We start from the raw sequence: 14,750 nt of genomic DNA, 5'->3' as shown, positions 1-14,750 counted from the left end.
CAGAGACCGTATGCCTAGTGTGCCAAAATATTTACTGTTTACTCTTTAAGAGAAAGTTTCCAAGCAGTTCTCTAGAATATCCCTTACTATCTTGTTATAATGTACCATTTCCTCAAACTGCCTATCTCTGCCTCTACTATCTCACTAGCACTGTTAAAGGGCAAATCAACCTGCTGTGTGGTGGCACAGTGGTTAAGAACTCCCCTGCTAACCAAAAGCAGCAGTTCGAATCCACCAGCCACTCCTTTGAAACCCCATAGGGCAATTCTACTTTGTCCTATAGGCACCCTAATCTGCCAGTAAACCTCAACCAGAAGGCACTCAGCTCTCTTGCCCCGTGAGTCATTTTCCACACCATCTCGCACCGGTCTTCTTGTTCTGCTGCTGCTGTTTCTCTGTGGCTGCTTCTTGCCGTCTCCACCATCTCTGGTGTTAATAGCTCTCCTGACCTCCCCCTGAACCATCAGCAGAATTGTCTTCGATGTCCATAATTCTACCAACAGTCTCTTCAAGGCAATCTAGGCTTTTACTGTTAGGCACTTTGAAACTCTTCCAGCCTCTACCCATTCACAGTTTCAGAACACTTTCCACATTTTAGGTATCTGTTGGAGCAGCAGCCCACCCCTGGTACTAAATTCTATCTTAGGTGTCTAGTGCTGCTATAACAAATACCACAAATAGATGCCTTTAACAAACGGAAATTTATTCTCTCACACTCTAGGATGCTAGAAGTCCGAATCAGGGTGCCAGCTCCCAGGAAAAGTTTCTCTCTCTGTCAGTTCTAGAGAAAGGTTCTTGTCATCAATCTGCCTGTGGTCTGGGAGCTTCTCACTACAGGGACCCCAGGTCCGAAGGACATGCTCTGCTCCTGGCTCTTCTTGCTTGGTGGTAATGAGATCTCCTCTCTGCTTGCTTCTCTCTTTTGTATCTCAAAAAAGATTGACTCAAGATACAACCTAATCCTGTAGATTGTGTCCTGCCTCAGTAATATAACTACTCTACTCCTGCCTCATTAACATCATAGAGGTTAGGATTTACAATGCATAGGATAATAACGTCAAATCACAAAATGGAGGACAGCAACACAATACTGGGTATCATGGCCGTACTTCACTAAAAACCACTCACACAGTCTTTGGCCGATGGTACATCTTGCCTTTCCTTTTTCTTCGGTCTCACAACCTTTCACTCTCCTCACATACAACCTGTTTTATGATGTGCTGCAACCTTTTTGTCTTCTATGTTTATCATATGGCTGTATTTCCATTTTACAAAAGTCAGTGATACTCTTTTTGTGTAGTTACAGAGCAAAATTTTGAGAGCATGTAATTAATACCAAATAGCAATATTCTTAGCTCCTTAATGGGAAATTGAGGGGATTTTGTGCAGGGGCCTTTAGAATTTTATAATACTTTCAGTTGTATTCCCTATCAGTATCCTTAATCTTTTTATGCTTTTCCATTTTGGTTATCAATATTATATTGTTTCTAATTAGTCTCAATACTTCAATTCTTACCTAATTTGCCCTTAATGTTGCCAACAAAGTTATATAACGAACAACATAATTATATAACTACAGTATGAGTGAGGTCATATTACTGTTCTTTTCAAGAACTCAAGGCTCCTTATTGTATCTAGAACTAAACCCAAATTCTTAAAAATGTCATTCATCACCTTCTGTAATCTGTCTTATATCCCTTTGTGTAAAACACCTAGATCTACTCAAAAAAAAAGATAAATCATAAAAAGGAATAAACCCTGAAAAATTACCTGTAACAAATGCAGTAAACAATGAGTTAATATTCCTAATGGAAGCCCTTCCAATCAATTTTTTTAAAAGACAACTTACTTAATAGAGAAGTAGACAAAGGATATGAACGTTCAATAACAAAAGACTGAATGGTCAGTAACCCTCACTAATAATTGAAAAAATTCAAATTTAAAGGAGCTTTTTTTCTGTATAAAATTGACAAATATTTAAAATTTTAGTAATATCCGGTGTTGACTAAAATGTAAGAAAAGTGAGTTTGTAAATTGATACCACCATTTCAGATCGTATTTTTGTTCATCTTTCAGTTTTAAATGATATCCTTTGGCAAAGCTTTGTCATGCGTAGATACCTTTCCTACAGAAATATTCAGAGGTTGTTGTTAGGTGCTGTCAAGTCTGTTCCAACTCCTAGCGACCCTGCGTACATCAGAACAAAACCCTACCTGGTCCTGTGCCATCCTCACAATCATTGTTATGCTTAAGCCCATTGTTGTAGCCACTGTGTCAGTCCATCTTATTGAGAGTCTTCCTCTTTTTTGCTGACCCTGTACTTTACCAAGCATGATGTCCTTCTCCAGGGACTGATTCCTCCTGATAACACGTCCAAAGTATGTGAGACGTAGTCTTGCCATCCTTGCTTCTAAGGAGCACTCTGGCTGTACTTCTTCCAAGACAGATTTGTTTGTCCTTTTCACAGTCCGTGGTGTATTCAATATTCTTCTCCAACACCATAATTCAAAGGTATTCTTCTTCAGTCCTCCATATTCATTGTCCAGCTTTCACATGCATATGAGGTGATTGAAAACACCATGGCTTCAGTCAGGTGCACCTTAGATTTCAAGGTGACATCTTCACTTCTCAATACTTTAAAGAGGTCTTTTACAGCAGTTTTGCACAATGCAATGTGTCTTTTGATTTCTTGACAGCTGCATCCATGGGTGTTGATTGTGGATCCAAGTAAAATAAAATCCTTCACAACTTCAATCTTCTCTATCATGCTATTGCTTATTGGTCTAGTTGTGAGGATTTTTGTTATCTTTATGTTGAGGTGTATTTATGTATAAAAATAAGCAGCACTTTTTATAATAGAGAAGATGGGAAATTGTCTATAAGGGAGAAGTTAAAAAATAATACAGTGTAATATAACGCAGCAGAAGAATGAGGTAGATTTATATGTACTTATGTGAAAAGATGGCTATAATCAGTTAAAAGTGTAATTGTGGAATAGTGTATTATAATCTTGATGTTTTAAAAAAAACTACCTGTGAATGTTTGACTATACATAGAAACAGTTTTGAAAGGGAACACATCAAACTGTTAATGGTTGTTAGACCTGAGGGCAGGAGTACAAAGTAGACATTTGTTTTGTTATATATATATATATTGCATAAATATGCATTATTTTATAATCTAAACAAAAAAATTAGGAGTCTTACTCAAGGACTTCATTTATTTTTGAAGTCTTCCCGATCAAAATTGCTCTGAGTTCCCTTAATAGAATTCTTATACTGTGATAATCCTTGTTTCATTTTACTTTCTACTGTTGGTTACATGTTTTCCTTATTGTATGTTTCTGGAAGTCCTTATTTGGTCTTTTTCAGAATAAACAATGTTTTCTGTCTTAAATATGATAAAATTTGGTCGCATGACTTAATACTTAAATCTAGAACCTTAGCCTTAGAGAACATACAGACTATACTGTAGGTTAGTATAATAGAATATGTGTCTGATATTTGTTTCCTTTATGTCCACACTAATTTTTGAAGTGGTAGCAAATGGGTCCATGCATAGGTAAAGTGAAAAGTCAAACAGTTTATCAGTCAAATATTTAAGAGTCAATGTATGAGAGAATGAGGGTGAAAATATTAAATATGAGCTTTTTTATTTGTATTAAAATTTTTTTAATATTTTTTTTCTTTAAGTTTGGAATAGTTGATGCTGATGGATATTTAAGTTTGTATCAAACAAATTGGAAATGTTGTACAGTTACTGGAAGCATACCTAAGCCATACCTGGTAAGCCAATAATTTTTACCTTAAAAAAAATATGAGTTTTAAGGAAACCAAGAATACATAGTTTAGACAAGAAATATTAAAGCCAGTAAATAAAATCTATCTAGTCTTAGTATTTAATCACATTGCTGTAAGCTCCTGCCTTTGTATTATGTGAAAATTACTTTGTGAAATGTAAAACATCCCTAGTCTTTGGTAACATGGAAAATTAACCTGTAATAGAATCAAAATAATACCTACAGAGACCCATGTAACCTGTGGGTCACTTAAGCCCTTTTCCAACCTCACTAAGCTACAGTGGGTATTATACCTAAACAGAATGATTCACAGATGAGTGCCTCTGTTTTTTTTCTGCAGTTATACCTTATGAATGAACAGAGTAGACAAGACATCTTATAGCTGGTACTATTATTTTTTTGTCTCTCTCTCTTTAAAAAAATATTGATACATCTCTATTCAGGACTGTGCAGGCTTAACAAACTTCTACAACTTCATGAAACTCTATTTATATTTTATATATTCTTTATTGGAGCCTTTTACAAGGATAAGCAACTCCTATTATGAAGAAGTTAAGAATATGGGCTAAGATTCTGCTAATTCACCCAAGATTAAATGCTAGAATACCATACTGATCTAAGTGAAAGCAAGTAAGGGAACGTTGATAAGGGTATCTTGACAAAATATTAATTTCTTATATTTTCATTAAGCCAACAGATTTAGATATGCAAGTTTAGGTTCCCTAAGGGACTGTACTTATCTTTTAAAAAGACAAATCAGATTAAAATGTGCATGATTGGCTTTGCGGATTAAAGTATATTGTTTTAAGAACACATCATCTAGCCCTACTCCAAAGGTGGTTTAGAGGGATGGGGAGGTGGCTCAGAAGAAAAATCTTTTATGTGATGATTTTGGCATACTTAAAAAATTCATTTTTTAAAGAGAGACATCTCAACAAGCGTAAGGTGGAAGCTTTTTGAATTGACGAAACCTCTCAAATTATTGTTTGATGAAATATTGTGAAATACTATACATTCCCTAATTCTGTTGACTGTAGTAATACATTTTTATGCATATATTTGAACAATTGAATATTTTTGAAAAATTCATTATTTTTCATGTATTTCTGAAAAATATATTATGTCAATAATGTTAGCAAAGATAATTAAGTCTGAGATAATCTAAATTCTCAGTTTCTGCCTTCTTCTAAACAAAAATTTTTATCAAAAATATTAAGGGAAATATTTGGAGTTCTTTTCTTTCCCTTTGAACTTTTAGTTGAATAAAGCAAAGGACTTCTCAAAGGATCATGACATATACAGCCTACTTAAATGGTTCTAGAACAATAAATTATGTGTGATGTGTGTGTCTATGTCAGTGAAAAAGGGAGAGGCAAAACAAATGTGACAAAATGTTAAAAATTGGTGAATCTGGGTAAAAGGTATATGAGAGCTTTCTGTATTACTCTTCCAACTTTTCTAAAGTTGGAAGAAAGAAAAAAATGACAAACGGGTTTAGTAAGCCACAAAAATTACATCATCACTTTTTCAATAATACATCTACCTGGAAATGAAATCTTTAGTGACTGCAATAACATTTATTATTTATAACCATTCCAGACTTGGCAGTGTCATAATAAAACAGCGAATGATTTTGTCTTCGTTAGTTCTTCCTCTCTGATAGCTACTGCTGGTCTTTCAACGGACAATAGGTGAGAGATTGTAGCTGAAGTGTTTGTATGTATAGATGATCGTATTTTTTTTAATTTCGTTGTTAACTTCTTAAGAATTTTTTCATAATTATACCTTTAAGTATTTTTATCATAAAGACTTGTTTCTTACTTAGAGGATTTCAGTGTTCTAATTGTAAAGCTAAAGAAATTCTGGTACCATCAAACAAAAAATGCATTTCTTCTCTATTTTTAATATTCTGTTGTTAAGACTTCCGAGTAGGAGAAAAGGATTTGCTTGTTAGTGGAATGAATTTTCCCCCGTGTTATTCTCTACGTTCTAAGAAAGCTTGAGATAAAAAAACAGGAACTTTTACTTACAATGTTATTTAGTTAATCTTTGCCACAGCTCTGTAAGGTAGGTATTATTACTGTTTCACAAGAGAAAACAGAAACTCAGAAGGCTTCTTACTTGTATAAGATGACGTAGCTAGTAAGTGGCAACCCTACACTCCTAAAAAAATCTAACGGCAAGAAAATATCTCTTCTCCACCCGTCATGTCACTCCCACTTTCGGTTTCCATCATATAGCTAAGTTCTTAGACCAAGGCCCAGTACAGTTGCTGAGCATTTATGTTTACCTGAGAAGTCTCACTTTGCGCACTACAAATGGGATTATAAGAATATGGAGGCTATGGCCCATCTTTCATGGAAGTTCATTACATATGTTGATGCCTCCTTTGCAACTCATAAAAGGGAATAAAAGCTGGTCCCATTCATAGTAGAAAAAAGTTTGCTTTGTACATGAATAGTGTCTCTTGCTATTTGTGTATGTCAGTCCAACTTTTAAGAGATTCCATGAATACAAAATGTAGTTTTCATATTCAATCTTTATATAGTATTATTTATAAATACATGTTATCCTAAAGTTATTCAATGTTATAAGGTAGTATTTTTTAATTTGTGTAAAAATTAATAATCTGAACATTGTGGTTACTTCTGTTTGGAGTTTTTATATATTTAGGAACCTTCTGTGAGAGCATAATTTCAAGTGTTAATGTAATTATATGGAAAATACTTTTTATTTTAAGGGTTAGCTTTTTCTGTCATTCAAGAAGTAATCTTTTTTTCTTTTTAGAAACATATGTTTGTGGGATACTCTCGTTGCACCTGCCAACAGTTTAGTCCACGGTAAGTTTGGAAAGCTTTTTATAAACTTTGTAAGTCAAGAAATTCATAAATCAAAACTGATATTTAAATGGATTCCTTTCTTTGGTTGATAAACTATTTTGATTTTTTTTTTTAATTTTATTATGGTGAAAAAGTATATATAACAGAACATTGTCTATTGTAACCATTTTTAAGCGTACAATTCATTGACATTGATTATACTCACTGTGTTGTGCAACCATCACCGCTATCCATTTCCAAATGTTTCAGTCACCCTCAACAGGAACTCAGTACCCTTTAAGCAATAACTCCCCATTTTCGCCTACCCCCAGCTCCTGGTAACCATTAATAAACCTCTGTCTCTATGCATTTGCGTATTTTAGATATTTCATATAGGTGGAATTATACACTGTTTTTCCCTTTGTGTCTGACTTATTTCACTCAGTATGATCTTTTCAAGGTTCATGCACATTATAGCATGTATCAGGAATTCATTTCTCTTAATGGCTGAATAATATTCCATTGTATGGGTATGCCACATTTTGTTTATTCATTCATCTGTTGATGGACACCTGGGTAGTTCCCACCTTTTGGTTATTGTAAATAATGCTGCAGTGAACATTGTGTGTACATGTATCTGTTTGAGTACCTGTTTTCAAATTGTTTGAGTATATACCTAGGATTGGAATTGCCGGGTCATATGATAATTCTATGTTTAACTTTTTTGAGGAACCGCCAAACGGTTTTCCACAGCAGCTGCACCATTTTACAGTCCCGTCAACTCGTTTGTGTTTTTCATTTCTGTTAATAGCCATCCTAGTGAGGGTGAAGTGGTATGTCATTGTGCTTTTGATCAATAACTACTAATGACTTTGAGCATTTTTTCATGTGCTTGCTTATTGGCCATTTGTGTATCTTCTTTGGAAACATGTTTATTCAAGTTCATTGTCCATCTGTTTGTCTTTTTTTGTTGAGTTGTAGGAATTCTTTATATATACTGCATATTAAACTTCTGTCTTCCTGGCTCAATTTGAGTTCCCCTTCCTTGTGCCACAGCCCAAAAACTCTATCTAGGCAGTAAGCTGGGACAATCATAAGGCTCGCCCAGTTTGTTTTCCCTTCTCTGAGATCACTCTTCTTCACTGACTGATGTCCAGTGTCTCGAACCATTGTTTACTATATTTAATTTGATTTTTAATTGTTTCTGGCAGGAGAATAAATCTAGTCTGTTATTCCATTTTGACCAAAAGTAGGAAGTCTATTTTTTTATATTGTTGAATGGTTTTTATTTTTTTTTTTTTTTTTACTTTCAGCTTTTTACTGTCATGATAGTGGAGCCACGGTTTTAGCATATGCTCCAAAACATCAGCTACTGATATCAGGTGGCAGAAAAGGCTTTACATGTGTATTTGACCTTCGCCACCGACACCAGAGGCAGCTTTTCCAGAGCCATGACTCTCCAGTTAAAGCCATTGCTGTCGATCCAACTGAAGAGTACTTTGTTACAGGATCTGCTGAAGGGAATATAAAGGTAAACAGTGATCCCACAATATCTACAAAATGGAAAGAAATCTTTAGAAACCTTAGCTGTTAAATTATATTGATGATACTCATTTATTTAAGTAATAGTAAATCCTAACCCCTTTGTAGTCAACAATGCTAATTTTTATTTAGTATGTCTTCTGATAAATGAAATAATATACAAGTTGAAATTTTTGTTTTTCAATTTCTTTTGAATATGCTTAATTAATGCATGTAAAATAGCTAAGTTTCCATGCATATAAACAGATTTCAGAGTTACATTAGATTTAGCTTTAACACCATATCCGTCTTCAGAGTTATATAATTTACTGAATTCAGTTTTTAGGTGCTGAGAAATGTACTGACATTTTCCTTTGTTCCAAATTTCTCCTCATCTTTTCATATCATCATTAGCATCTGATCACTCAGTACCTGATTCAAGAATTCTGAATGTACCTTGAGAATCCCTGCCTATAGCAATCTGTCTTAGACTCCATTGTGTTTAAAATTTAGAGAGGTTGTTTAAAACACTAAGTAGCTTGCCAAAAACATTAAGCAGCTTATTAAAAATGTAAATTCTTGGATTCTACTCCTGAAATAATGAGTTGGTTAACTCCAGGGCTCAAGAATCTATATTTTTAAAACACTTGCCTATTGATTTTGATGGTGGGTCCTCTGGCCAAATTTGGAAAGATTTTTACAGGGATAGGTCAATTTAGTCTCTATGTTATTCCAATGGTCAGCAATCCAAGACTTGAAGAGTTGTTTCTTAGAATTCACTCATTCATTTAAGCAATAGTGTGGATATTAAAGTGCAAATAAGTGGGAGTTCTTTGTTAGAACCAAGTAAATTGTTTCCATAATTCTCAGCCAGAAAAAAAATTGACTAGAATTGTAGAATTTTTTCTTTTAAGTTGTTGTTGTTAGGTGCCATCAAGTCGATTCCAACTCATAGCGACCCTATGTACAACAGAACGAAATACTGCTTGGTCTTGTGCCATCCTCGCAATCGTTGTTATGCTTGAGCGCATTTTTGCAGCCACTATGTCAGTCCATCTCGTGAGAGTCTTCGTGTTATTCTCTGACCCTCTACCAAGCATGAAGTCCTCCTCCTGATAACATGTCCAAAGCCTGTGAGACGAAGTCTCACCATCCTTGCTTCTAATGAGCGCTCTGGTTGTACTTCTTCCAACACAAATTTATTCGTTCTCCTGGAAGTCCATGGTATATTCAGTATTCTTTGCCAACACCATAGTTCAAAGGCATCAATTCTTTTTCGGTCTTCTTTATTCATGGTCTAGCTTTCACATGCATATAGGGCAATTGAAAACACCATGGCTTGGGTCAGGGACTCCTTAGTCCTTAAAGTGACATCTTTGCTTTTTAATACTTTAAAGAGGTCTTTTGCAGCAGATTTGCCCAGTGCAATGGTCATTTAGTTTCTTGACTGCTACTTCCATGGGTGTTGATTGTGGATCCAAGTAAAATCCCTTACAACTGCAATCTTTTCTCCATTTATCATGATGTTGCTTATTGGTCCAGTTGTGAAGATTTTTGCTTTCTTTATGTTGAGGTGTAATCCATACTGAAGGCTGTGGTCTTTGATCTTCATCAGTTAAGTACTTCAAGTCCTCTTCACTTTCAGCAAGCAAGATTGTGTCATCTGCCTATTGCAGGTTGTTAATTAGTCTTCCTCCAATCCTGATGCCCTGTTCTTCTTCATAATAGTCCAGCTTCTCGTACTGTTTGCTCAGCATACAGATTGAATAAGTACGGTGAAAGGATACAACCCTGATGCATACCTTTCCTGACTTTAAAACCACACAGTACCCCCTTGTTCTGTTCAAACAGCTGCCTCTTGGTCTAAGTACAAGCAGCCAAGCTCTTAACCACTGCACCATCAGGGCTCCAGAAGATCTTAGTAAATTAAGTAATCTTAAATGGTAATGTTTATTGGCTGCTAACCAAAAGGCCAGCAGTTTGAATCCACTAGTCGCTCCTTGGAAACCCTATGGGGCAGTTCTACTCTGTCCTGTAGCGTCGCTATGAGTTGGAGTCAACTTGATGGCAGTGAATTTGGTTTTTTGGGTTGTAGTTGGAACATAGCTTTGCTTAGTGAGGGATTACCCCATTGTTCAACTACACAGCTAAAGCTTTGCTGAGAGATAGGAAACCTAGATTATAGTTCCCATAATACTGCAAGTTTCTGTAGTATTATACACTTAACCTCCTTGTACCTTAGTTTAATCCCATCTCCAGTTTGGAGTTAATAGTATCTTCCTCTTTTACTGCATGGGTTTTAAGAATTTAATAATATAAAAGCAATTTGGAAAATGTGTAACCCTTTACACAAAGTGTTATAGTCTGAGACCTACAAAGGTTCTTCTTCATCTTTGTTTTGGAAATTCCTTACCTGCATAGAACCAAACCAAAAACCAGTTGTCATAGAGTCAGTTCCAAGTCATGGCAACCGCATGTGTTTCATTTCAGAGTAGAACTGTGTTCCTTAGGGTTTTCAGTGGCTGATTTTTTAGAAGTAGATCAGCGGGCCTTTCTTCCAAGGTGCTTTGTGGATTCGAACTGCCAGCCTTTTGGTTAGCAGCCAAGTGCTTAACTGTTTGCATCACCCAGGGACTCCTATCTGCATAGGAATGCAGGGTTAAAATTTTTATTTAATTGATTCCCAGTTTGCATTTTGTCTTAATATCTTTCAGATTTGGAGTCTCTCTACTTTTAGTCTTCTGCACACTTTTATCAATGAACATGCTCGACAGTCCATTTTCAGGAATATTGGAACTGGAGTGATGCAGATTGAAACAGGACCCGCAAATCACATTTTCTCTTGTGGAGCTGATGGAACAATGAAAATGAGAATACTGCCAGATCAGTTTAGCCCATTGAATGAAGTGTTGAAAAATGATGTGAAATTTATGCTGTAACATTTTGACCATAATATGTATAATTTATTACCTATTGCATGGAAGTGGCCAACAGATACAGTGTACAGTGATCACTCTTTAGTCAGTGCCACAAATAAGCTAATGCTTTCTTGTTTTCATATTTATTTTATGGAGCTTTGCCATTGATGCACTGATGCCTTAAACATTAACAAGGTAATTCAGAATTAGATCATCTAAAGTAGAATGTATAAGTAATGCTATTATAGTAGGTATTTATAGTATGTTTTAGTAAGTTATGTCATAGTGTTAAAGGAGTTTTGTTTTCTTTATTGTTGATAAACTCTTCTGCAGATATCTCTGCATGAATTTCTTTCACAGTAAAAATATCCTTTATGTAAAGGCTGTTACACATAGTAGTCATCACTTAATTCACCATACTCTCACTTCCTTTATCAAACTTACACATCCAAATGACCCTCCTCTTAACCAATGATACAGTGACACTTGGGTAACAGTCAAACAAATAGCATCTCCATTAAAGCTGTCACTGGAACTTCAGTGATAAATGAACCAAATGGCTCATTATGTAAAATGTTCATTAGTTTCCCCTTTAGAGCCCAAGTTGTATGTATGTATACACGTGTGCATCTGTGAATATATGTATATATATCTTGCACATCTTATTTGAACTTAGTTTGTGTATGTAAGAAAACTACACGTCTTTTCATGTGTTTTTGTGCCATAACAACTACTGCCACCAGAATAACAACTTTTTTGCAATGCTTTTTTTTTTTTTAATTTTGAATTTCTATCCTAATTTGCAAATAAACTTCAGAAAGTCTTCTGAGATTATTATTTTAAAGGTTACATTGAGTCAAATGAGCCTTAGACGGCACTAAAGATTCTGTGTTGGCATATGTAAGTTTGTGAATTTGTCAAAAGATTTTTGAGCATCAAACAAACATTTTACTTAATTTTATTTCTTACTTTTAGGTGTTTTTAGTCTTAAATTCTGAAAACCTTATAGCAATGTTTTCAGAAACAAATGTGAAAACGGTCAAATAGATAGAATTTACAAATGTAAAATACCCACCAGATCTACCATTAATAGAAAATCAAGACATATTTTATTATTTTTCGCCAAAATATATTATTTTATTATAAATATGACCAAAATATTAAAAGTACACAGTGCTTTTAACTTAAATGTGCTAACCTATTTCTCTCTGTTTTGTGCTATACCTTTTCTGATTCAGAATTACGGAAAACTTGGTAAATACTTGATTTTAACCAATGAGACTGGAAGCAGATGGGACTAAGTGTTTAAGGGACAATTATATACTATTTAGCTTAAATATATTTTGTTTAATAGGAGCTATGAGATAAGAACATTTTTATGTAATAGAATATGGACAACTATTATCTTGGAAATTAAAGAGTCAAATAAAGCAAAGAAATGAGGGCTGGTAAGATGAATTTTGTAATATCCTCAGGATACTTTTATCTTAAAAGTATATTGTTAAAGATTTTGTAGATTGTATTTCATAATTTTAAATGTGTTGAGCAGATTGCAGTGGAAACACTGTCATTATGTAGAGGTTTATATGCACATAATAACCTGTATCTATAAATTGTGCAATAACAATATGTGACTATTTTGCCATGGAGAAATCTGTGACAGCATTGCAAACAATACGATTGTTTGATGTCATTAAGCTTAAGTTATTTTTCAGTGATTTCACAAATCAAGATTTAAAAGAGTTTGGACACTTCAGTGAGGTAGACAATTTACTATTATGCTTATGAGAAAAAAAGGATTGTGGATAAACAAGCATTTTATTTCAGGGTTTATGTGAATAACCATAATTTATGTAAACCCATATGTATTTACATCCAGAGTCGTAAATATTTTAAATAAACAATCATGCAGTGACTTTTTAGCATGCTGTTGTTTTAAGTAATATTTTTACCACCTTAGTTGATTTTTAAAAAAGTATTTTACACACACACTTATATATACACACACAAGTATACATACATACATACACATGCTACTTAAAAATGGAAAATTTCTGAATTTGTATTTGGTTAATGTAGAGAAGACTGAATAACTTTCCCAAATACCCTGTTCTTCTTTTCTAGAATCTTTTTAATAGGTAAGTATTATTCAAATAAGGTAAAGGATGAAAATAGAATGTACATATAAGTAAAAAATGACATACATAGTTGTATATATGTTCCACATTAATGGAATGGATACATCAAATACATTTTATTTTAAATTGTGCATTTTCTGAGAATGTGGCTTTGTAATGGTCTAAGAACTCACAACTTTACAAGTCTCATTTTCTGAAATGTGGGATCTGCCTTTGTTTTAGTCTTAGATTGATTAAATATTCTATGCTATTATTCCTTTTGTGACAGAGCTTTGAACTGGTTCTTTCTGGTTCAGACCTCTGCTGAGAATTTACATTTCTAACAAGTTCCTTGCTGAGAATTTGCATTTCTACCCCAGATATACTGAATCAGAATATATGTTTTAACAAGATCCCCCAGGTGATTCTGTGAATACCTTCCTGTGAACTTGTTAGAAATGCAAATTCTCAGCAGGGGTTTGAAGTGGGGAAAAACAAACCAGTTGGCAGCCCTGTTTTGCACTAAACAAAACAATACAATAACATAGATCATATGTATGTGTGCACTCATACACACATTTGTTATATACATGTATACAAGTTTTATATGTATATAAAATGTGTGTACACATACATACGTAATTTTAGCAACACAATAATGAATAAAATGCCTTCTTTGAAATTGCATATAGAATATTCACAGAAATTGACTGTATATTCTGTGAAAAACCTCAAATTCCACAAAGTAGAAACAATACAATGTTCTCTAGTCACAATGCAATAAAACTAGAAAAATTAAAATTGGCCCTTTGACCTAGAAATTAAGAAACTATTAACTCTTGGATCCAAGGGGAGACACAAACTAAAACTGAAGGATGTCTACAAAATATATAATAATGTAGTAGGCTGAGCTGTGGCCCAAAAAAGATACAGCCACATCCTAACCCCCAGACCTTGTGAATATCATATGACAAAAGAGTGAATATTTTATGACGAAAGATGTGACCTTGAGAGGAGGAGCTTATCCTGGATTATCCTGTGGGCCCTAAATGCAATCACATGTATCTCTGTAAGAGAGAGGCAGAGGGTGTTTTGAGACAGAAGAGGAAGTGGCAATGTGACCACAAGCCAAGAAACACTTGGAACCACCAGAAGCTGGAAGAGACAAGGAACAGAATCTCCCCTAGTTTTTGGAAGGAGCCAACACCTTGATTTTAGACTTCTGGCCTCCAGAACTATGAGAATAAATTTCTGTTGTTTTACACCACCAAAGCTGTGGTGTAGCCACAGGAAACTAACAGAGATTTTGGTGCTGGAAAGCAGAGTGCTGCTGGAACATGTATCTAAAAACACTGGAGTGAATAGAGGCTGGAAGAATTTTGAGAAACACGATAGAAAAAGCATATGTTGTGTTTAACACAATGGATTTTAAAGGTGCTTCTGGTGAGAACACAGAAAGAAACAAGGAACATGTTATTGGAAACTGGAGGAAAGTAGATCCTTCTTAAATAGTGGCAGAAAACTTGATTGAATTCAGAACTCAGAAGCAATAAACTTGTATATTTAGCTGAGGAGA

At 34.5% G+C, this 14,750-nt stretch overlaps 1 protein-coding gene across 6 annotated transcripts in view; it reads left to right on the top strand.

Annotated features, from left to right (window-relative positions):
• Window positions 1-12,972, top strand: part of DMXL1 (Dmx like 1) — a 157,383-nt gene extending 144,411 nt beyond the window's left edge. For 5 of the 6 annotated variants that reach the window (XM_023731941.1, XM_023731940.1, XM_004376969.2 and 2 more), the window contains 5 exons: window positions 3,693-3,785; window positions 5,399-5,490; window positions 6,587-6,639; window positions 7,932-8,149; window positions 10,854-12,972. In XM_023731941.1, the coding sequence (XP_023587709.1) occupies window positions 3,693-3,785; window positions 5,399-5,490; window positions 6,587-6,639; window positions 7,932-8,149; window positions 10,854-11,078 (681 nt within the window). In that variant the 3' untranslated portion in view covers window positions 11,079-12,972. Of the gene's footprint in view, window positions 1-3,692; window positions 3,786-4,139; window positions 5,213-5,398; window positions 5,491-6,586; window positions 6,640-7,931; window positions 8,150-10,853 lie in introns of those variants that run through there. The other variant, XM_023731943.1, reaches the window with a different exon arrangement.
• The last annotated feature ends 1,778 nt before the right edge of the window (window positions 12,973-14,750 follow it).

Source organism: Trichechus manatus, unplaced genomic scaffold (assembly GCF_000243295.1).
Source record: "Trichechus manatus latirostris isolate Lorelei unplaced genomic scaffold, TriManLat1.0 scaffold00047, whole genome shotgun sequence".
Classification (NCBI taxonomy): domain Eukaryota; kingdom Metazoa; phylum Chordata; class Mammalia; order Sirenia; family Trichechidae; genus Trichechus; species Trichechus manatus.
This window is presented reverse-complemented; position numbering and strand designations above follow the sequence as displayed.